Source organism: Malaclemys terrapin, chromosome 4 (assembly GCF_027887155.1).
Source record: "Malaclemys terrapin pileata isolate rMalTer1 chromosome 4, rMalTer1.hap1, whole genome shotgun sequence".
Lineage (NCBI taxonomy): Eukaryota > Metazoa > Chordata > Testudines > Emydidae > Malaclemys > Malaclemys terrapin.
This window is the reverse complement of record NC_071508.1, coordinates 34,894,920-34,916,355: the sequence shown is the minus strand read 5'-3', so window position 1 is coordinate 34,916,355 and position 21,436 is coordinate 34,894,920. Positions and strand designations below refer to the sequence as shown.

Here is a 21,436-nt window from a genome sequence, read left to right as displayed (position 1 = left end):
ATTTTAGACTTGGTTTTGGTAAGTAGTGGGGACATTATAGAAGAGCTGGTCATAGTAAAAAACCTTGGATCGAGTGATCACAAGTTGATTTGGTTTAAATTCAATGGAAGGATAATCCGAATAGGTTGGCTGCTATGTTTTTTTTCCTTCAAAAGGGCAGTTTCTGAGAAAATAAGGGAACTAATTAGTGATGTCAGGTCGACCAAACAGCTCAGGGGACTTAAATGTGGAGAGGGCTTGGAATTTCTTTAATTCAACAGTGCAAAAACTGTCTGGAATTTGCATCCCAAGCAAGGGGGAAAAACTTGTAGGGAAATGCTCCAGATTTAGCTGGATGAACAACCACTTCATAAAGGAGACGAGGAGTAAACAAAGAGCCGACAAGGAAAAGAAGAAGTGATTAATCAGCTAAAAAAGCTGCATCATGGAGGTCAGAAAGCTGCATCGTGTGAGGAGAAGGTGAGAATTGCTAAAAGTCAAACCGAGTTGGACCTTGTCAAAGAAATTAAAACAAACAGTAAAAAGTTCATTAGCAGTATAATAAAAAAGAGAACAAGAAAAGAAGTGAGGCTGCTGTGCAGTGAGAATGGGATAGAAATTAAAGATAATCTAGATATATCCCCAGTAAATTAATACTTTGCCTCAGTTCTCAATAAAGAAGACAAAATTGGGAGTCATTGTCAATGAAGAGGAGGATTGGAATATCATAAGGGGGGAAATGGATGATCTTGAGGACTGGAGAAAGAGGAATGGGATGAAATTTAATAGCATAGAAGTGTAAGGTCATGCACTTAGGGACTGATAACAAGAATTTCTGCTGTAGACTGGGGCCTCATCAATTGGAATTGACAGAGGAGGAAAAAGACCTGGAAGTATCAGTTGATCACAAGATGGTTATGAGCCACCAATATGATGTTGCTCTGGAAAGGCAAATACCATCCTAGGATGTATCAGGTAAAATATTTCTAGTAGAGACAGGAAAGCATTAATGCCATTGTACAAGGCACTGGTAAGAATACTGTGTATAATTATGAACAGCTGTGTTCAAGAAAGATGAATTCAAATTGGAACAAATGCAGAGAAGGGCTGGAAATGGTTTCTTATCACCAGAGTGAGGTTTGCGACCATACTTCCTATAGGAGTAGTGGAAACCAACAATCTAACTAGTTTTAAGCTGGAGCTATTATGTTAATGAATGGAATTATATGATGGGTTGCCTATGATAGCAGGGGACTGGGATCTGTAAATTAGAGCTGACCCCTTTCAGTCCTATGGCACCTTAGAGACTAACAGATTTATTTGAGCATAAGCTTTCATGGGCTAAAACCCACTTCATCGGATGCATAGAATGGAACATACAGAAAGAAGATATTTATACATACAGAGAACATGAAAAGGTGGGAGTAGCCATACCAACTGTCAATCAATTGAGATGAGCTATCATCAGCAGGAGAGAGGGAAAAAACCTTTGAAGTGATAATCGAGATGACCCATAGAAGGTGTGAGGATATTTTAACATGGGGAAATAGATTCAATTAATGTAATGACCTAACCATTCCCAGTCTCTGTTCAAGCCTAAGTTAATTGTATCTAATTTGCATATTAATTCAAGTTCAGCAGTCTCTCTTTGGAGTCTGTTTTTGAAGTTTTTTTGTTGCAAAATTGCCACATTCAAGTCTGTCACTGAGTGGTTAGAGAGGTTAAAGTGTTCTCCCACTGGTTTTTGAATGTTATGATTCCTGATGTCAGATTTGTGTCCATTTATTCTTTTGCGTAGAGACTGTTCGGTTTGGCCAATGTATATGGCAGAGGGGCATTGCTGGCACATGATGGCATATATCATGTTGGTAGATGTGCAGGTGAACAAGCCCCTGATGGTGTGGCTGATGTGATTAGGTCCTATGATGGTGTCACTTGAATAGATAGGTGGACAGAGTTGGCATTGGGCTTTGTTGCAAGGATAGGTTCCTGGGTTAGTGTTTATGGTGTGCAGTTGCTGGTGAGTATTTGCTTCAGGTTGGGGGGCTGTCTGTACGCGAGGACTGGTCTGTCTCCCAAGATCTGTGAGAGTGAGGGATCATCTTTCAGAATAGGTTGTAGATCTTTGATGATGCGCTGGAGAGGTTTTAGTTGGGGGCTGAAGGTGACGGCTAGTGGCGTTCTGTTATTTTCTTTGTTGGGCCTGTCCTGTAGTAGGTGACTTCTGGGTACTCTTCTGGCTCTGTCAATTTTTTCACTTCAGCAAGTGGGTATTGTAGTTTTAAGAATGCTTGATAGAGATCTTGTAGGTGTTTGTCTCTGTCTGAGGGATTGGAGCAAATGCGATTGTATCTTAGAGCTTGGCTGTAGACAATGGACCGTGTGGTGTGTCCTGGATGGAAGCTGGAGGCATGTAGGTAAGTATAGCGGTCAGTAGTTTTCCGGTATAGGGTGGTGTTTATGTGACCATCACTTATTAGCACAGTAGTGTCTAGGAAATGGACCGCTTGTGTGGATTGGTCTAGGGTGAGTTTGATGGTGGGATGGAAATTGTTAAAATCATAGTGGAATTCCTCGAGGGCTTCTTTTCCATGGGTCCAGATGATGAAGTTGTCATCAATGTAGCGCAAGTAGAGTAGGGGTGTTCGGGGACGAGAGCTAAGGAAGCGTTGTTCTAAGTCAGCCATAAAAATGTTGGCAGTGCTGCTGACTTGAGGGTATATATTGTCCCCAAATGTGAAATAGTTGTGGGTGAGGACAAAGTCACAAAGTTCAGCCACCAGGTTAGCCATGATATTATCGGGGATACTGTTCCTGATGGCTTGTAGTCCAGCTTTGTGTGGAATGTTGGTGTAGAGAGCTTCTACATCCATAGTGGCCAGGATGGTGTTTTCTGGAAGATCACCGATGGATTGTAGTTTCCTCAGGAAGTCAGTGGTGTCTCGAAGATAGCTGGGAGTGCTGGGGGTGTAGGGCCTGAGAAGAGAGTCCACATAGCCAGACAATCCTGCTGTTAGAGTGCCAATGCTTGAGATGATGGGGCGTTCAGGATTTCCAGGTTTATGGATCTTGGGTAGCAAATAGAATACCCCTTGTCGGAGTTCTAGGCATGTGTCTGTAAACATCTGTTCCTGTGCTTTTTCAGGGAGTTTCTTGAGCAGATGGTATAGTTTCTTTTGGTAATCATCAATGGGATCAGAGGATAATGTCCTGTAGAATGTGGAGTCCTGTTCTTTTTGCGGATACAGACTAACATGGCTGCTACTCTGAAACCTTTCAGTCCTATGTTCCTATTGGTCTAAACACTAAGGGCCAGGTTTTCAAGTGCTCATTATCCACAACTGACCTGTATAGGAGTGTGATGGGTTGGATCACAGAAACTCCTTTGGGAACTGCCAACTGATGTGCCAAGACTACTTCTGCCCCTGCTTTCCTTACATACACTGGGTTAATTAATAAGTAAAAAGTGATTTTATTAAATACAGAAAGTAGGATTTAAGTGGTTCTGTGACGTTGTGCAGTCTATATGGTTTTATAAAAACATGATAATAAGTGAATATAATGTAACTGGGATAGTTTTAGAAAAAATATGGTAATAAGTGAATATAACGTAACAGGGATATGCTTCATGGAAAAGGTCTCTTGTAAGGTATCATTACAAAGCTCATAATCTACTGAGTGTGATCATCCTATTTGTAGAAATGTACCACTCTTGTATCTAAAACTAGTAATATAAAACATAACTCTGAGGGCCTATTGTAATTATGTAAAGTGTCGGCCATTAAGGATGGTTTGGAATCTTGATGACTCCCATTGTCTGCAGATGGCTGTATTTACCTGTGAGTCTTCCTGTATATGTGTGTGCTGGCAAGTGAGTAATGAAGTCTTGCAGTGACATGTGATCATGTCACCTGAACTGGAATCCATCTTTAACCTGGTGCTTTTCCAGTGAGGGGGGGGTGGAAACCCAGAGGGACAAAGGGTTCCCACCTTATGCAAAAGATATATAAAGAGGTGGAAGAGAACAAGGAGGGAGAGGAGCCATCATGAAGAATCCCCTAGCTATCACCTGAGCTGGAACAAGAGCTGTACCAGGGGAAAGAATTGTGCCCAGGCCTGGAAGGTTTCCAGTCTGAGAAAAACTTACTGAAGCATCTCTGAGGGTGAGATTATCTGTATTTAGTTTGATTAGACATAGATTTGCGCATTTTGTTTTATTTTGCTTGGTGACTTACTTTGTTCTGTCTGTTACTACTTTGAACCACTTAAATCCTACTGTCTGTATTTAATAAAATCACTTTTTATTTAGTAACTTACTCAGAGTATGTATTAATACCTGGGGGAGTAAACAACAGTGCATATCTCTCTATCAGTGTTATAGAGGGCGAACAATTTATGAGTTTGCGCTGCATAAGCTTTATGCAGGGTAAAACGGATTTATCTGGATTCAGGTGCCCATTGGGAGTTGGGCATCTGAGTGCTAAAGACAAGCACACTTCTGGGAGCTGTTTTCAGGTAAACTTGCAGCTTTGGGGCAAGTGATTCAGACCCTGGGTCGGCGTTGCAGCAGACTGGAGTGTCTGGCTCAGCAAGACAGGGTGCTGGAGTCCTGAGCTGGCAGAGAATACAGAAGCAGGGGTAGTCTTTGTACATAGGGTGGCAGCTCCCAAGGGGGTTTCTGTGATCCAACCCGTCACAGGTTCGAAGTAGTAACAGACAGAACAAAGTGAATTACCAAGCAAAATAAAACAGAACATGCAAGTCTATGCCTAATACAGTAAGCAAACTGAATACAGATAAAACCTCACCCTCAGTGGTGTTGCAGTAAGCTTCCTTTTACAAACTAGTCTCCTTCTAGTCTGGGTCTAGCAATCACTCACATCACCTGTAGTTGCTGTCTTTTGTTCCATTTTCTCTCAGATATCCTTGGGGGTGGAGAGGCTATCTCTTGAGCCAGCTGAAGACCAAATGCAGGGGTCTCCCAGGGGTTTAAATAGACTGTCTCTTGTGTGTGGACACCTCTCCCACCCCCTGTGTAGAATCCCAGCTACAAGATGGAGTTTGGGAGTCACATGGGCAAGTCACATGTCCATGCATGGCTCAGAACTTACAGGTAGCAGCCATGATTCACATGCCACCTTGAACGTCCTCAAGTAGACTTCTTATGTGGATTGGAGCCTTCCAAGATCCATTGTCCGTTAAGTGCTTCTTGATTGGGCACTTAACTTGCACATTCCTTTCTCAAGAAGCTGACCAAATGCTTAACTAGGGTTATTTAGAAATCAAGCAAGTATACAGCCAATATTCCTAACTTCAAGTACAAAAATGATACATGCATACAAATAGGAGGAATGTATTCAGTAGATCATAACCTTTACAGAGATATGTTACATGGCATATGTAGCATAAAACATATTCCAGTTATGTCATATATACATTCATAAGCATATTTCCATAAAACCTCATGGGGTGTAATGTCACAAGGAGATGAGCTCTTTTCAAAATCTGTCCTCAATTGTGGGTGCTGAACCCTTCTGAAAATACTGGGCTAAGAGCCTGATCCAAAGTCCGTTGGAGTCAGGGAGTCTTTCAGCTTACTCCAACAGGCTTTGGATCAGGCCCTAAAACTGCTCTGTCCACCTCAGTTTTGCTGGAGGAAGTGGATGAGCAAGGAGGAAGAAGGGGGCATGTCAATCTGAGTCATTTAAATTGGGGCTAAAGAAACACAGAGAGGAGGATATTAGCATCACTGTATGAGAAGCAAGGGCTGGAGCAGGGAGAAGGTGGGGAGCCAGCACGGGGAGGGAGAGAAAGAAAAAGAAAGTCGATGGGAATAATGTATAGATTAGGAAAGCTGTAAAATACCAGAGTCTCAGCAGGAGGGAAGAGGCAGAATATGCTGCCTAATAACATTGAATATAGTAAGCCAAAAAAAAAAATCTGATTTTCATAATGAACATTTTTTCAGGGAGTCAGGACTTTCCCATTAGTTCTGGGAGCAATTTGATCCCTTTCCACCTCAACCAGGGAGAGAGAAACCTTTCTTGTATTGGGTTATCATGTATCAAAGTGTCTAAACAATCCCTCTTTATAAGCAAATGAGGATCAAAGTGAAAGCCTGTTACCATAAGGGATGATTTGCAGTCAGATAGGTTCAGTTTGTGCCTTTACTATGTTGGAAGATTGGTCCTGATTTCAGTCACTGGCTGCACCAGTGCAAACCCCCAGTGTGGACAAGGAAAGCCATGATTTGCACAGGCACATTTCAAGCAGGGGTGAGACCCATTGGTTCCCATCATCGTAGTTTGCCTTGTGAACACCAAGGGTTAGCACCGATACAGCTACACCAATGGCTGAAACTGGGATAAATCCCCAGTGTCAACAAGGCCTTCAGCACAAACTTCCACTGGGTACAGTTTGGAACTGTTTCTGTTTGGTCCTCTGACCCAGCCCAAGCAAACTTTGTCCTGAGTCACTAGTTCTATCTATGTACCCTTTTCAGGTTACGCAAACCCGACTTACGCAAATCCACACTTACGGAAAAAGTTCTGTAAGCTAGAAATGGGGGAGGGGTGTTGTTTTTTGTTTTTGCGTAATTGCCGGGTATACGTTTCCGACTTACACAAAATTCGAGTAAGTCGGGGAGCGTCTGTATATGTATATAGCCTCCATTGCTGTAGTATCTGAGCACCTCACAATCTCTGCTGTATTTATGCTCACAACATCCCTGTGAAGTAGGGAAGTGCTACTATTTCTATTTTACAGATGGGAGCTTGAGCTACAGGGAGCCAAGTGACCTGCCCAAGGTCACACAGGAAGTCTGTGGCAGAACAGGGACTTAAAACCAGCTCTTCCAATCCCTGGGCTAGTGCCCTAACCACTGGCCCATCCTTCCTCTTACTTGACAACAAGCCTCCATGGCTATTCCCTCAAAATGTTAATTCAGGTCACTAGACTCCTTCCTCCTCAGTCCCTTTGTGGGACTGATGTCACCTCCAGAAGATGACCCAAAAAGGAAGTAAGAGAGGATGATGGTAACCAGAATTAATGTTTGGGGGTGAATATCCAAGGACTCTTGCTGCCAGGTCATGGAGAATCAGCCACTCAGAGCAAAGGTTCTGAGAAAAAAGAAGGAGCGCTCGAATCACAAAGGAAATTATAGAGAATATCTGATTAGCATAATTTAGTTCATGGGAAAAATGAATCTTCTAGGGCAGTGGTTCCCAAACTGGGGTTCATGAACCCCCGGGGGTTCACAAAATATTACAGGGGATTCTTGGGAAAAAATTCCGTAATGGCGGACATAGCTGTCCATAGGGACCCCGGGCAGCACAGGGCCAGCAACCTGGAGCCTTGGGGACTTCCAAGAGCTAAGCAGATCAAAGCAAGCATATCTATCACACTGAGGAGATTTAAACTTCAAGACTCCTCATATGAAATAGAAAGGGAGGCAGAAATTTTTTGCTGTTTTTAAAATTAAATAGGTTGCTAGTATTGTTTTTAAATTATTATGAAGAACAAGTTTAAGCTTTGTTGTAACGTGCGTTGTTTGCTTGGACAGCTCAAGACCTGAATTCTTGTGTAGGAGGAACTTTTTGAGTTGGCTTCTTAAATACCTTCATGCTGTTTCACATCTGATACTCCTTGATGAAACATAGGAGCCAGAGGCGCCAGTACAGGGGGACGACGAGGGTCACGTGCTGCCCCCGCGTCGGTGTGAACACCCCCCGCAGGTCCCTCCCCTTTCTTTCTGGCAGCCCCTGCTCCCCCCCACACTTTTCCGGCGTGGCGGTGCCCCCCAGGTCCCAGGGTGCACGCAGTCTTTGCCCCCGCATCCCTTTTTTCTACTGGTGCCTCTGATAGGAGCCTTGTCTTATAACAGGCTTAATCAAAACTGATACAAGCTACAAAAGTGAGATCTTGGAAGAGTGTTGCTGTTTTCATAATGTAATTAAAATACTGTAATGATAATAATTAATAAATAGTGTGTAATAAGCATGTCATAAAAACACATTTTATATTTCCAAGATCACTGCTTTTCTAATTTATGGTGAGGTAAGGGAGAAAATCCCTGGAAATATTCATTTTTAGGAGGGGGTTCACGAGACTTGACATTTTAGTGAAAGGGGTTGTTAAAGTTTGGGAACCACTTTTCTAGGGGCTGGCTCGTGCTCATCATGATTACAGCCAGGGAGCTGTCTCTTTCTGATTCATGTGATGTTACTGGAGGGCAGCTCAAAGAAGCATCTTCTGCCTGCTACTCAGCTGTCCACCCCCCACCCCCACGGTTATCCTACCAATATCCCCTCCACTTTCTTTTAATGTATTCCCCAAATACACGACATGCATTTCATAATGCTTCCAGGTAGAGAGTCTGCCCTGGATGCTTCCTTCAATCCATTTATTTTGAGGGGCCTTAAAAGTCTCACTGTGATGGGTTGGATCACAGAAACCAGCTGGGGACTGCCAGCTCATGTGCCAAGACTACTTCTGCCCCTGCTTTCTTGACCTGGCAGCTTCGGACTTCAGTGCCCTGCCTGGTTTGAGCCAGACCCACTAGCCTGCTGCAAACCCAGACCCAGGTCTGAACCACGTCTACAAACAGCTGTAGGCTTAAACTGAAAGCAGCTTAAGAAGCGTTCCTGTCTTTAACACTCAGATGCTCAACTCCCAATGGGGTCCAAACCCCAAATAAATCCATTTTACCCTGTATAAAATTTATACAGGGTAAACTTATAAATTGTTCACCCTCTATAACACTGATAGAGAGAAATACACAGCTGTTTCCCCTCCCCAGGTATTAATACATACTCTGGGTTAATTAATAAGTAAAAGGTGATTTTATTAAATACAGAAAGTAGGATTTAAGTGGTTCCAAGTAGTAACAGACAGAGCAAAGTGAATTACCAAGCAAAATAAAATAGAACACACAAATCTATGTCTAATACAGTAAGAAAACTGAATGCAGATAAAACCTCACCCTCGGAGGTGTTCCAGTAAGCTTCCTTTTACAGACTAGTCTCCTTCTAGTCTGGGTCTAGTAATCACTAACACCACCTGTAGTTGCTGTCTTTTGTTCCAGTTTCTCTCAGATATCCTTGGGGGTGGAGAGGCTATCTCTTGAGCCAGCTGAAGACCAAATGCAGGGGTCTCCTAGGGGTTTCAATAGACTTTCTCTTGTGTGTGGACACCCCTCCCACCCCCTGTGTAGAATCCCAGCTACAAGATGGAGTTTGGGAGTCACATGGGCAAGTCACATGTCCATGCATGACTCAGAACTTACAGGTAGCAGCCATGGTTCACACGCCACCTTGAACGTCCTCAAGTAGACTTCTTATGTGGATTGGAGCCTTCCAAGATCCATTGTCCATTAAGTGCTTCTTGATTGGGCACTTAACTTGCACATTCCTTTCTCAAGAAGCTGTCCAAATGCTTAACTAAGGCTACTTAGAAATCAAGCAAGTATACCAATATTCCTAACTTCAAGTACAAAAATGATACAGGTATACAAATAGGAGGAATGTATTCAGTAGATCATAACCTTTACAGAGATATGTTACATGGCATATGTAGCATAAAACATATTCCAGTTATGTCATATATACATTCATAAGCATATTTCCATAAAACCTTATGGGGTGCACTGTCACACTCACTTCTCTATGGGAAAAGACAGAAACGTGCACACATAAAAAATGCCAGGGTTGCCCTTGAGTCCCCTGTTGTTCTCACACCTTACTCCCATTCTCAAGGGAGATCCCAGGGGCAGTGAAGTCATAGATTCCCTCCATGTGAGCATGACAGAGATTCATTAAGTATGTCACAGACTTATGCAGAGAGGGGAATGTTTCAACATACTCCAATAGCAGTCTAGAGAACACCAGCTCCTGAATATTTAATACTGAGTTCATCTCTCACCACCAGAAAAAAGAGAGTGACAATGACAGACGAGTTTTTGTGTCATCAGATATACCTCTTGTATTGTATCTGCAATTTCTTCTAGGCCAGCAGGTCATGGGTTCAAGTCCCACATAGAGATTTGGGATAACCCTCGGTGCTATAGTGGGGGATGGAATGGGAGATGTGATATGAAATAATTGGATATGTTACATTCAGATCTCTTCTTCCCGTCCCCAGTTGGACATTGTCCAGATGAGTTGAAGCTTCCTTAGTGTTGCTAACATGTCAGTGGGAGGGGTTGTCCTGGCTTTTCCCAGTAAAAACAGTTTTTGACTTCCAGAGATGTGTGAGTTGTAGCTGTGCACCAAAATGGGTACCCTATTTGCCATCCCAATCACAGCATTATAGTATCCAGGCTCTTGCTTTGTGAAGCCCTTGGGACACTCAACAGTTTAAAAGGCACCATGGAACACACTGCAAATCTAGTCTGTCTTCTCAAGGTCTAAGGCAGTATGACAGCTGTCCATGAGATGAGGCATAAACAGAATGCCACAGGAACCAACTGTGAGAACACAATGAGGTGTGGCCTGTGAAGGACGAACTCTGAGCATGGGCAACCCATGACAGATAACCAGGCTGGCATGGGCACTCTTGGTACAAATATCTTTAGAGGTAAGCTCATGCTGAATGAATGGGTTGTCATGGGAACCATCAATGTCAGCAGCTTTAGGGACATCCTGTGATGAGTGAACACATGTAATCATATAGCATCCGCGTGGGTGTTCATAGGTGACCCAGAAGAAAGGGCCAGTGTGGTAGCAATGATATGAGCTGCCTTAGTGGGTGGTGTGTGTGACACAAACAGGAGCTGCTGCTGTCAATGCCCTTGGGAGTTGGTTCATGACAACTGAACAAGCTGGTGTGGGTCCTTAGGTGTAACCAATGATGGAGGTACAGGCACTGTTGGTGTATGTTCCCATGGGGCAGCATGGGATGGATGGTCAGGCGCTGATGGTGTGTGTTGCCATGAGGCAGCCTGGGATGGATGGTCAGGTGCTGATGGTGTGTTGCCATTGGGCAGTCTGGGATGGATATTCAGGCGCTGATGGTGTGCGCATCCTTAAGGCTGGGGACCTTATAAGACTCAAGAATGTGAATTACATTGCAGAGTTGTGTTTTTGTCACTACCGCCTTCCCCTGAGCACTCCCAGTTCATAATTTCCTGAAGCCCTCAGTTAACTATGTCAGTTTAGTCTTGATATCCTTTTACAGCTGCATGAGAGGGGCATATTGTGGCTGATGATTGTAGATACATAGAAAAGTTGTGTGCCTGATGCAGATCAAGTCCCTTTCACTTACAGGGTTTGGCAGTGGGTGCTTGAATCTGAACCTACATTGAGATCATTCTGCCTCCTACTGTACAGGGTTGCACTGAGGACTGTGGAGTGGGATGTAGTTGGGGAAGCTACACAACAGTGATAGAACCACAAACCTGTGGCACAATCCTCGCAAAGACAAGCTGAACCTGAGAGCAAGACCAAATGCCCTTTGACAAACTGGAGACATCTGAGCCACAGCGGTCTCTCATTTGTACTGTCTGCTGCTGCAGCCCTTCTGGTTTCAATGGGTTTGTGCTAATGCAGCTGAAAGGAGAATATGGCCCATTTGCAAAGCCCATTCATTCAGAGGCTTTGCTCCAAGGGTACAGAGGCAGCAAAGGAAATCATTGTACTTTAAGGAAAGTGACTGGAAATAACCTCACCGCCAGTGACCTGCAGCAAACGCACACCTGGGGCAAGCCAGCTGCAGTGCACGATGTCAGACCCACCTCCCCCTTCTGCTGAGGAGCCCCAGCCACGGTAGACAAGTGGTTAGTTCATCCCGCTGCTTGTTCTCTCCGGTCCCCTGACGTCTGGGGCACACACTGTGGAGAGCCACAGGGCAGCGAGCGGCGAGCTGATGGGCTGGGAGGCGCACAGACTCGATAGCTGTGCTCCTGGGGCAGGTGGTTTGGGAACCCGCCGCCAGCGAGCCAGAGGCCGATCCTGCAGCTGCTCCGCTCTGCTCTCTTTGGGCTGGAAGCCATGGAAACGGGAGGCAAAGCTCAGTGCAGCAGCAACAGCTGTGGCAGCAGCCTGGGAGAAACGGATCCGGTTCTTTCCTTACAAAGGGCGGCAGAGCCCACTAGAGACCTGCCTCCTGGGGGAGAGAGCAAAGCGGCTCCCCGCTCTGCCCCCTCAAGCCCCCCCTCCTGCAAGAGCCACTTCGGAGCCTGCGCTGCCCCCCCTGCTTACCCCCTGTCTTGGGGGCTGGCTAGCGGGGCTCCCCACGCGAGGGCCACCTGCCAGGTAGGGAGAGAACTGGGGATCGCTTGATCCCGGACTCAAGGGGCCGAGGCTGCACCAGACCAAAGGCAAACACCGGGGGCGGGGGAGAGGAGAAGCCTCGCGATTCCCCACCCACCCGCTTCTCACCTGGTGCCCCCGGCTGACTTCAGCGGCGCTACCCCGCGGCCAGCCGGGCACTAGCGCCCCCCACCTCCTCACCCCGAGCAGGTGTCAAAGCCCCCCAGAGGCGGCTGTGCCTTACCGTGGCATCTTCGCCGGCGTAGTGGCTGATCACCCGGGGGCCGCCCGGGTGCCTGGCTGCCCACGTGGTGATGTTATAAACCTTCCGCTCGATCACCAGCCACTTGTCTGTCCGCAGGTTGTGCCGCTGGATCTCCTCCCAGCTGTAGAGCCGGCTCTGCGCCTCGCGCTCCCCTGCCTCCTCGCCTTTCTCCCCGCCTTTCCCCATGGGCGCCCCTCGCTCCGCGCTCCCCCGGCCCGAACCGCCCGCTGCCCCCCGGCCTGCCTGCGCCTCCTGGAGGGCGGCTGGAAGGAAAGAGCGTTTCCCCTGGGTTGAATTCAGCTGATCCCCTGTTCTCCCCCCTTCCCGCCTCTCATGTTCGCTCTGGGCTTCTCTTTGTCTTCCCTTCCCTCTCCGCTGCCAGCCCCTTTGCAGTCACCCCGCCCCGCTGCCTGCTCTGAAGTGCCCCCTAGGCTGCTCTTCCCGGCACGGATAGGCTTCCCCTCTTCGCTAATAACCCTGCTCTGTGGGAACCTCAACCCGCTGCCCTCCCCCTCCCCCAGCAGCATGCCCCTCCATTCATCATTGGGGGGTGGGGAGGGGGGTTCCACAGTGATCAGCAGAGCTCCTGCACCAATCCCAGCTCGCCTCCCAGCAGAGCCGGAGGCTGCCATTGGCTGAGGTTGATCTTGCGAAGGGGAAAGCAGGCTGAATTCCAGCATAAACCCGAAGAAGCCTTGACATTGTATCCCACTGGGATTGGGGCCAGCTCCCTCAAGAGAGGCAGCAAGAAGGGGGTACCTAGCAAAGGGATGGAGGGGGGAAGATGTAATTTCTAATGCGCCTCTAATTTTTGTTTGTTTGTATTTGCATTTTGGCTTGGATTTTAGAAAGCTGGTTCGGGGCTGTCATCTCATTGGTAGTTAGTGCCGGTTTTAGGAAGGAGACATTTGGACTGTGACTGAAATTAGCATGATTTGGCCGCTTTGATCATGCTGAATTATGGCCGGGATCGCTATCATGCATTGCAATTTCTTCTACTGCCGAGGCGGTTCGTCTCTTTGCAGGACAGTTCGCTGCTTGGGGGCAGTGCTTGGTGTCAATTTAATTAGCGGGTAGGAGAATTCCCTTCTTTAGCCCCCAGGGCACTTCATAATAAAACGATCCCCATTCTTAGTTGCCAGGGCTTTGCTGCTCAAAGGCAAAAAAATAATGGCACAGCAGTTACACTACCTTCGTTCAGGTGTGGAAGGACATTTATGACAACTCTCCAGGGCAATCCAATCCTGACCCATGGCATCCCCTTCTTTTCCTGACCTGCATGGCTCTGCCAATACACCTCATGGTTCACCTGCAACAGGCATATCATGGCACTCTTATAAATCCCCTCTTACCCCAGATTTGTTAATTCACCTTAAGCCTGATCTACAACATTCAAGTTATTTTAAACCCGCGCCCCTCTCACACAGCTCCAAGTGCACCTGTTACACCTCAGCCATTCCACTCCCACATAGCACTACCATACATCTCAATCCTGAACTGCAGCAGCATGACTCAAGGATCTCAAGTTATTTAGCTTAACGAAGAGGAGGTCAAGGAGTGACTTGTTTCGAGTCTATAAGTACCTACATGGGGAACAAATATTTTGTAATAGGCTCTTGAGTTTAGCAGACATAGGTATAACAAAATTCAGTGACTGAAAGTTGAAGCTAGACATACTGAGACTGGAAATAAGGTGTATATTTTTAACAGTGAGAGTAATTAATCATTGGAACAATTTACCAGGGGATTGTGGTGGATTTTCTGTCATTGACAATGTTAAAATCAAGATTGTATTTTTTTAAAGATATGCTCTAGTTTAAAAAAAAATTACTTTGGGGGAAGTTCTATAGCATGTGTTACATAGGCGGTTGGTCAGACTAGATCAGGGGCAGGCAAACTATTGGCCTGAGGGCCGCATCGGGTTTCCATAATTGTATGGAGGGCCAGTTAGCAGAGGCTGTGCCTCCCCAAACAGTCAGGTGTGGCCCGTCCCCGGCTCCTATCCGACCCCTCCTGCTTCTTGCCCCCTGACACCCTCCCCAGGACTCCTGCCCCATCCAACCCCCCCCGTTCCCTGTTCCCTGACTGCCCCCGCCACCCCATCCAACCCCTCCTCTCATTCCTGACTGCCCCCCCAAGACTCCTGTCCTATCCAACCACCCCTTCTCCCTGTCCCCTGCCACCCCTGGAACCCCTGCCCCTAACTGCCCCCTGCTACCCCATCCAACCCCTCCTCTCATTCCTGACTGCCCCCCCAGGACTCCTGCCCTATCCAACCACCCCTTCTCCCTGTCCCCTGCCACCCCTGGAACCCCTGCCCCTGACTGCCCCCTGCCACCCCATCCAACCCCTCCTCTCATTCCTGACTGCCCCCTGGAACCCCTGCCCCCATTCAACCCCCCTGTTCCCCACTCTCTGACCACCCCAGCCCCTATCCACCCCCACCCCCTGACCACCCCCTGAACTCCCCTGCCCTCTATCCAACCCCTCCTGCTGCCTGCCCCCTTACTGTGCTTCCTGGAACACTGGTGGCTGGCGGCGCTACAGCCGCACCACCCAGAGCACCGGGTCAGGCAGCCGAGCTGCCTGGCTGGAGCCAGCCACGCCACCTCACAGCACAGAGCACCGGGTCAGGCCCGGACTCTGCAGCTGCGCTGCCCGGCAAGAGTTCGCAGCCCCGCCGCCCAGAGCATTGCGCCTGCAGTGCAGTGAGCTGAGGCTGTGGGCAAGAGGGAACAGCGGGGGAGGGGGCTAGCCTCCCGGACCAGGAGCTCAGGAACTGGGCAGGAGGGTCCTGTGAGCCAGATGTGGCCTGTGGGCCGTAGTTTCCCCACCTCTGGACTAGATGATCATAATTATTCCTTCTGCCCTTGGAATCTATGAATCCTCTCTTCTGTTTCTGCCCCCCAAACAGCTATTTCAAAGTATCTCACTACTGACTGCCAATGCAGCCCCTTCGTATGCCATCCCTGGGTGCCTGCACTGCTCTGCTAGCATAGCTCGATCCTGTCCTGCAGCCCCCGTGATTATTCCAATCCTGGGTCCCATGCCTCCACAGCTCTGCCAATGAACATTAATCTTGTCTTGTAGCACCTCTTGCTATTCCACCTGTATGTCTTTTGCACAGCTCTACCAATACACCCAATCTTCCCCTTTCAGGATAAACTGGACACTCTGAAACAAGCTGATTCAGTTTCCTGGCACAGGCAAGGCTGGCAAGACCTATACCGTGTGCTCTTTGGTTGTATTTTCCATGCTGCTTTGCCTAGTGTATGTTTGTGGTGGCATAACTGCCCTGAGTGCGTGTGGAATAACTTAACAGATTGTGCCTCCCAGGGCCAGTGCTAGACTTTCTCACACTTTAGGTAGCCCCTTGCACGCTGGAAAGCTGTCCTGGCCAGAGCCCCATTAGTCTGTACCCAGTTGCTGGTGGAGGGAGGGATGCCCTTAAAAAAGCAGAGAGATAGATGCACATAGCATGTCTGTGCCTAGTATATTGTTGGGGGCTGAAATAGTAATTAATAAAATATTAGTTAATCAGTGTCTGTGGGCTGGTGCTAACTGCTACTGCTCCTACCATTCTGAGAAGCTGTTTGCTATAAGGACCTCATCCAGGTTATAATGGGTGGTGTCCATTGGTTTTCTAAAGCAGCAGTATTTTGCAAGGCTGAAGAGAAGGGACTGGCTGTGAATGGCATAACCAGTGTCGATTTGTGCGACCTGTTGGTCAATAGCATGCATAGCTCTGTGAAAGTCAGATCCCTGTCCCTTTGTAAAGTGAGTTCCATTTATTGCATTTTCCATTCTGATAACATTTTTGCTGGGCAAATTTCTATTCTTGTGTGTTTTTCTGCACAGCACAAAAACCCTTTCCGTGTCTTTGGCTGCTGCTTTCCTGTGCCCACTTCTGTGTGCCTCACTGTTTTCTTTTGCCTGCTGGATACATATGCATGTGATCAGTTTGCATGTCATCTACCACTGTTACCAGCTGTTGTAGAGCTAGTGTATGGATCCTGGCTATATTGGCTTATTTCTCTAAGGAAAGCAGAGCTCCCTGATTGAGCAGGTTGTCTCTAATCTATGGAGAGTTTTTATGAAAAGCTACAGGCCTCATTTTCCTTTAATACAAGTCTGATGCTGGTGTCACTCCATTGATTTTAATGGAATTATTCCTGGATACTATGCAGTATGAAGGCCTGATCCCATTGACTTCAGTGGGTTTAGATTATTAGGCCATAATCAAGAGGTGAAGTAGGTCCTATATATCTCCAAGATGGCAGGTCAAGGAGCATGGCTGAGCATCTGCAGAGAAAGCCTCTTTGGTGGAGCCACCTCAGCGCAGGAAATCAGGCATAAACTATAAACAAGATGTTCTGGCTTTGCCAGCTAAAACTTACATATCACTTCTATGCAAATAGAGATTCAAATACAAGGGAAATATATGTGCATTTGTATAGCCTCCTTGTCATGAGTAAATTTATTCAGATGCATCTTAATAGCTTACCTGTTGCAAAAAAAAATTGCTCAGATTGGATTTTGGAGTGTGTTGCAGTTGAGAAGCCTGGGGGGTGTTGGGCCTATAGAATATCCCAGGTTATCATAATGAATGACAATAAAAATGTTTGATGGGATATTAAACTTTGTACTTCATGGTTAAGACAATCTCTAACTATTAGAGAGCGGGAGAAGATCTATGTGGAGGCCAGTTTGATGTTGCACCCCATGAGGTTTTATGGAAATATGCTTATGAATGTATATATGACATAACTGGAATATGTTTTATGCTACATATGCCATATAACATATCTCTGTAAAGGTTATGATCTACTGAATACATTCCTCCTATTTGTATGCATGTATCATTTTTTTACTTGAAGTTATGAATATTGGCTGTATACCTGCTTGATTTCTAAGTAGCCTTAGTTAAGCATTTGGTCAGCTTCTTGAGAAAGGAATGTACAAATTAAATGCCCAGTCAAGAAGCACTTAACGGACAATGGATCTTGGAAGGCTCCAATCCACATAAGAAGTCTACTTGAGGACGTTCAAGGTGGCGTGTGAACCATGGCTGCTACCTGTAAGTTCTGAGTCATGCATGGACATGTGACTTGCCCATGTGACTCCAAGACACCATCTTGTAGCTGGAATTCTACACAGGGGGAGGGATGGGTATCCACCACAAGAGAAAGTCTATTTAAACCCCTGAGAGACTCCTCCATTTGGACTTCAGCTGGCTCAAGAGATAGTCTCTCCACCTCCAAGGATACTTGAGAGAAACTGGAACAAAGGACATTAACTACAGGGGGTGTGAGTTATTGCTGGACCCAGACTATAAGGAGACTAGTCTGTAAAAGGAAGTTTACTGGAACACCTCTGAGGGTGAGGTTTTATCTGTATTCTGTTTTCTTACTGTATTAGGCATAGACTTACGTGTTTTATTTTATTTTCCTTGGTAATTCACTTTGTTCTGTCTGCTATTACTTGGAACCAGTTAAATCCTACTTTTAGGGGATGTGGTTCAGACATGGGTCTGGGTTGGCAGCAGGCTAGTGGGTCTGGCTCAAACCAGGCAGGGCACTGAAGTCCCAAGCTACCACGGCAGGAAAGCAGGGGCAGAAGTAGTCTTGGCACATCAGTTGGCAGCCCCCAAGGGGTTTCTGTGATCCAACCCGTCACAGTGGCATAGTCAGCAGGATCTGTGCACTGCTGATTGCCTTGAGATACTGGTAGGGATTTTAAGTGAGTTTTGGGTGTGGTGGCTGGAGAACAGACAAAGTGGATACTGGTTTGTTATTTTCTGTTTTCTTATTTCGGGGAAGGGAATAGTGGCAGGAAAATCAGGAACCTGAGTGAGAGCAAGACTCAGAAAAAGCTAGAACTGCACAGGTTGCAAATGGCTGAGAAAGAAAATGAACATAAAAGACTGATGGAATTAAAACAATTAGAAATTAATGCAGAAAAGGGTGCCTGCAAGAGAGCTATGGAGGCAGAAACAGCCAGGGAGGAGGCTGCCCACAGGAGAGCTATGGAGGCCCAGATTGAAGCCCAGAAGCATGAACTGGCTATTATGGAATTGAAGAGACAAAATCCTCTAGCTGCTGGCTCCACTTCCCCAAAAATTCACAAATGGGAGTGACTATGTCCACAGCATGATGAATCCAGCGATATTGCTGAATATTTCATCACCTTTGAGAGACTGTGCACCCTCCATGCAATCCCTGAAGATCAAAAGATGACCACATTGATAGCAAAATTGACTGGCAGAGCTCTGGACATATTCAGTGAGATGCTTCAAACTATGTTAAATTTAAGGAACTGGTTTTGAAACAGTTTCAGGTTACACCTGAAATCTACAGGGTTAAATTCAGGTGTTTTAAGAGGATATCTGGATTGAGTTGTGTGGTTTATGTAAATGAAATGAGAAATTTGGTAGATAAGTGGGTGAGGGGGAAAGGCATTACAAGCTTGGAAGAAACATGTGATTTGATTACTCAGGAACAATTGGTGAATATGTGCAGTGATGATGTAAAACAGTATTTGTGGGACAAAAAGGTGAATGAAGTGGTTGAATTAGCTGGTTTTGCGGACTCTTATGAGCAAGCACAAGCCGCAATTAAACATAAACCACTGGCAGAGGGTACAGGGTGGAGGGAAAGCAGAATCACCATTTTACCCCTGGGAAAAAGGAGGCTGGGCGTTCACCTCCCCATTCCCCTGTTACCCGTCTCAAATCTCCTGTACAAGCAGAGGAGCCCAAGAGGTGCTATAATTGTAAGTCCACTGGGCACCTGAGGAATAAGTGTCCCTTGCTGAGTGGAAACAGGCAGCAAGTAACACATGAAGCTCCTGCTTCTCAGAGCCCAGCTGCTGCCTCTTTCCACACAGGATTTGTAAAGCTTGCTTCTGCACAACCAAGCAGTGAGCATATGCATGCTCTTAAACTTAATGGTAAATTACTCATTGGACTGAGAGATATGGGGGCTGAAATTTCTGTGGTCAGAAGGGACCTGATCCAGGAGAAGGATTTGCTGTTAATCTTAAAGTGTAGGTGTTTTGGCATTTAGCCACCAATGCCATGAGGTGGTGTGCCTCAGTTTCCCCTTCTACACAGGTATGTCCCACTTCTTTAAAGGGTAGGACATACCTGTGTAGAAGGGGAAACCGAGGCACACCACCTCATGGCATTGGTGGCTAAATGCCAAGACACCTACACTTTAACAGATATTGCTAACTGCATTCTGTTAGCAATACTACACCCCAACCTGTTTTCAGGCACCCCAAAACTTGCTAGAACACTTATGAATGACATTATATCGTTTAAAGGTACTGAAGGGTAGTGTGACCAAAGACAAACAGGGATTTTACATATACTGCCTCCGCCATGGACAGTGTCCAAGTCTCTAGCAGTAAGTTCAGAAGGAGGGTGTGACGTTGCACCCCATGAGATTTTATGGAAATATGCTTATGAATGTATATATGACATAACTGGAATATGGTTTTTGCTACATATGCCATGTAACATATCTCTGTAAAGGTTATGATCTACTGAATACATTCCTCCTATTTGTATGCATATATCATTTTTGTACTTGAAGTTAAGAATATTGGCTTCTAAGTAGCCTTAGTTAAGAATTTGGTCAGCTTCTTGAGAAAGGAATGTGCAAGTTAAGTGCCCAATCAAGAAGCACTTAATGGACAACGGATCTTGGAAGGCTCCAATCCACATAAGAAGGACTTGAGGACGTTCCAGGTAGCATGTGAACCATGGCTGCTACCTGTAAGTTCTGAGTCATGCATGGACATGTGACTTGCCCATGTGACTCCAAGACTCCATCTTGTAGCTGGAATTCTACACAGGGGGAGGGATGGGTATCCACCCACAAGAGAAAGTGTATTTAAACCCCTGGGAGACCCCTCCATTTGGTCTTCAGCTGGCTCAAGAGATAGTCTCTCCACCTCCAAGGATACCTGAGAGAAACTGGAACAAAGGACATAACTACAGGGGGTGTGAGTGATTGCTGGACCCAGACTAGAAGGAGACTAGTCTGTAAAAGGAAGCTTACTGCAACACCACTGAGGGTGAGGTTTTATCTGTATTCAGTTTTCTTACTGTATTAAACTCAGACTTACGTGTTTTATTTTATTTTATTTTATTTGGTAATTCACTTTGCTCTGTCTCTTACTACTTGGAACCACTTAAATCCTATTTTCTGTATTTAATAAAATCACTTTTTACTTATTAATTAACCCAGAGTATATATTAATATCTGGGGGGGGGGGGGTGCAAACAGCTGTGCATACCTCTCTATCAGTGGTATAGAGGGTGAACAATTCATGAGTTTACCCTGTATAAGCTTTATTTATTTGGGGTTTGGACCCCATTGGGAGTTGGGCATCTGAGTGTTAAAGACAGGAACACTTCTTAAGCTGCTTTTAGTTTAAGCCTACAGCTGTTAGGGGATGTGGTTCAGACCTGGGTCTGGGTTTGCTGCAGGCTAGCAGGTCTGGCTCAAACCAGGCAGGGCACTGAAGTCCCAAACTGCCAAGACAGGAAAGCAGGGGCAGAAGTAGTCTTGGCACATCAGTTGGCAGCCCCAAAGGGGTTTCTGTGATCCAACCCGTCACAGGCAGATTATCCCACATTTGCCTACTGTTGCATTCTCACACCATTCTCTGCAGCATCTGGTTCTAGCCATTGTTGGAGACCGGATATTAGACTGGATGCACCTTGGTTCTGATCTGGTATGGCAATCCTTGTGTTCCTGTAGCTTACAGAGCTGAATCCATGATCTCTCTTCCTACCTTTTTGGTTTGCAGTTTTTCAGTTTTTGTATTTCCTTTTCTCTGATGATATTTTAGAGGACCTGTATGGACACTATCAGATATTTCGTTTGAATGCTCTTATGAGGCTATTTAGAGCTGGATCACCCCCTCTACTTCTCTTACT

At 46.1% G+C, this 21,436-nt stretch overlaps 1 protein-coding gene across 1 annotated transcript in view; it reads right to left on the bottom strand.

Annotated features, from left to right (window-relative positions):
- Positions 1 to 12,932, bottom strand: part of FADS2 (fatty acid desaturase 2) — a 45,211-nt gene extending 32,279 nt beyond the window's left edge. Inside the window, exon 1 of the mRNA XM_054026546.1 lies at positions 12,469 to 12,932. Coding sequence (XP_053882521.1) covers positions 12,469 to 12,675 — 207 coding nt within the window. The 5' untranslated portion in view covers positions 12,676 to 12,932. The remainder of the gene's footprint in view (positions 1 to 12,468) is intronic.
- Between the last annotated feature and the right edge of the window lie 8,504 nt (positions 12,933 to 21,436).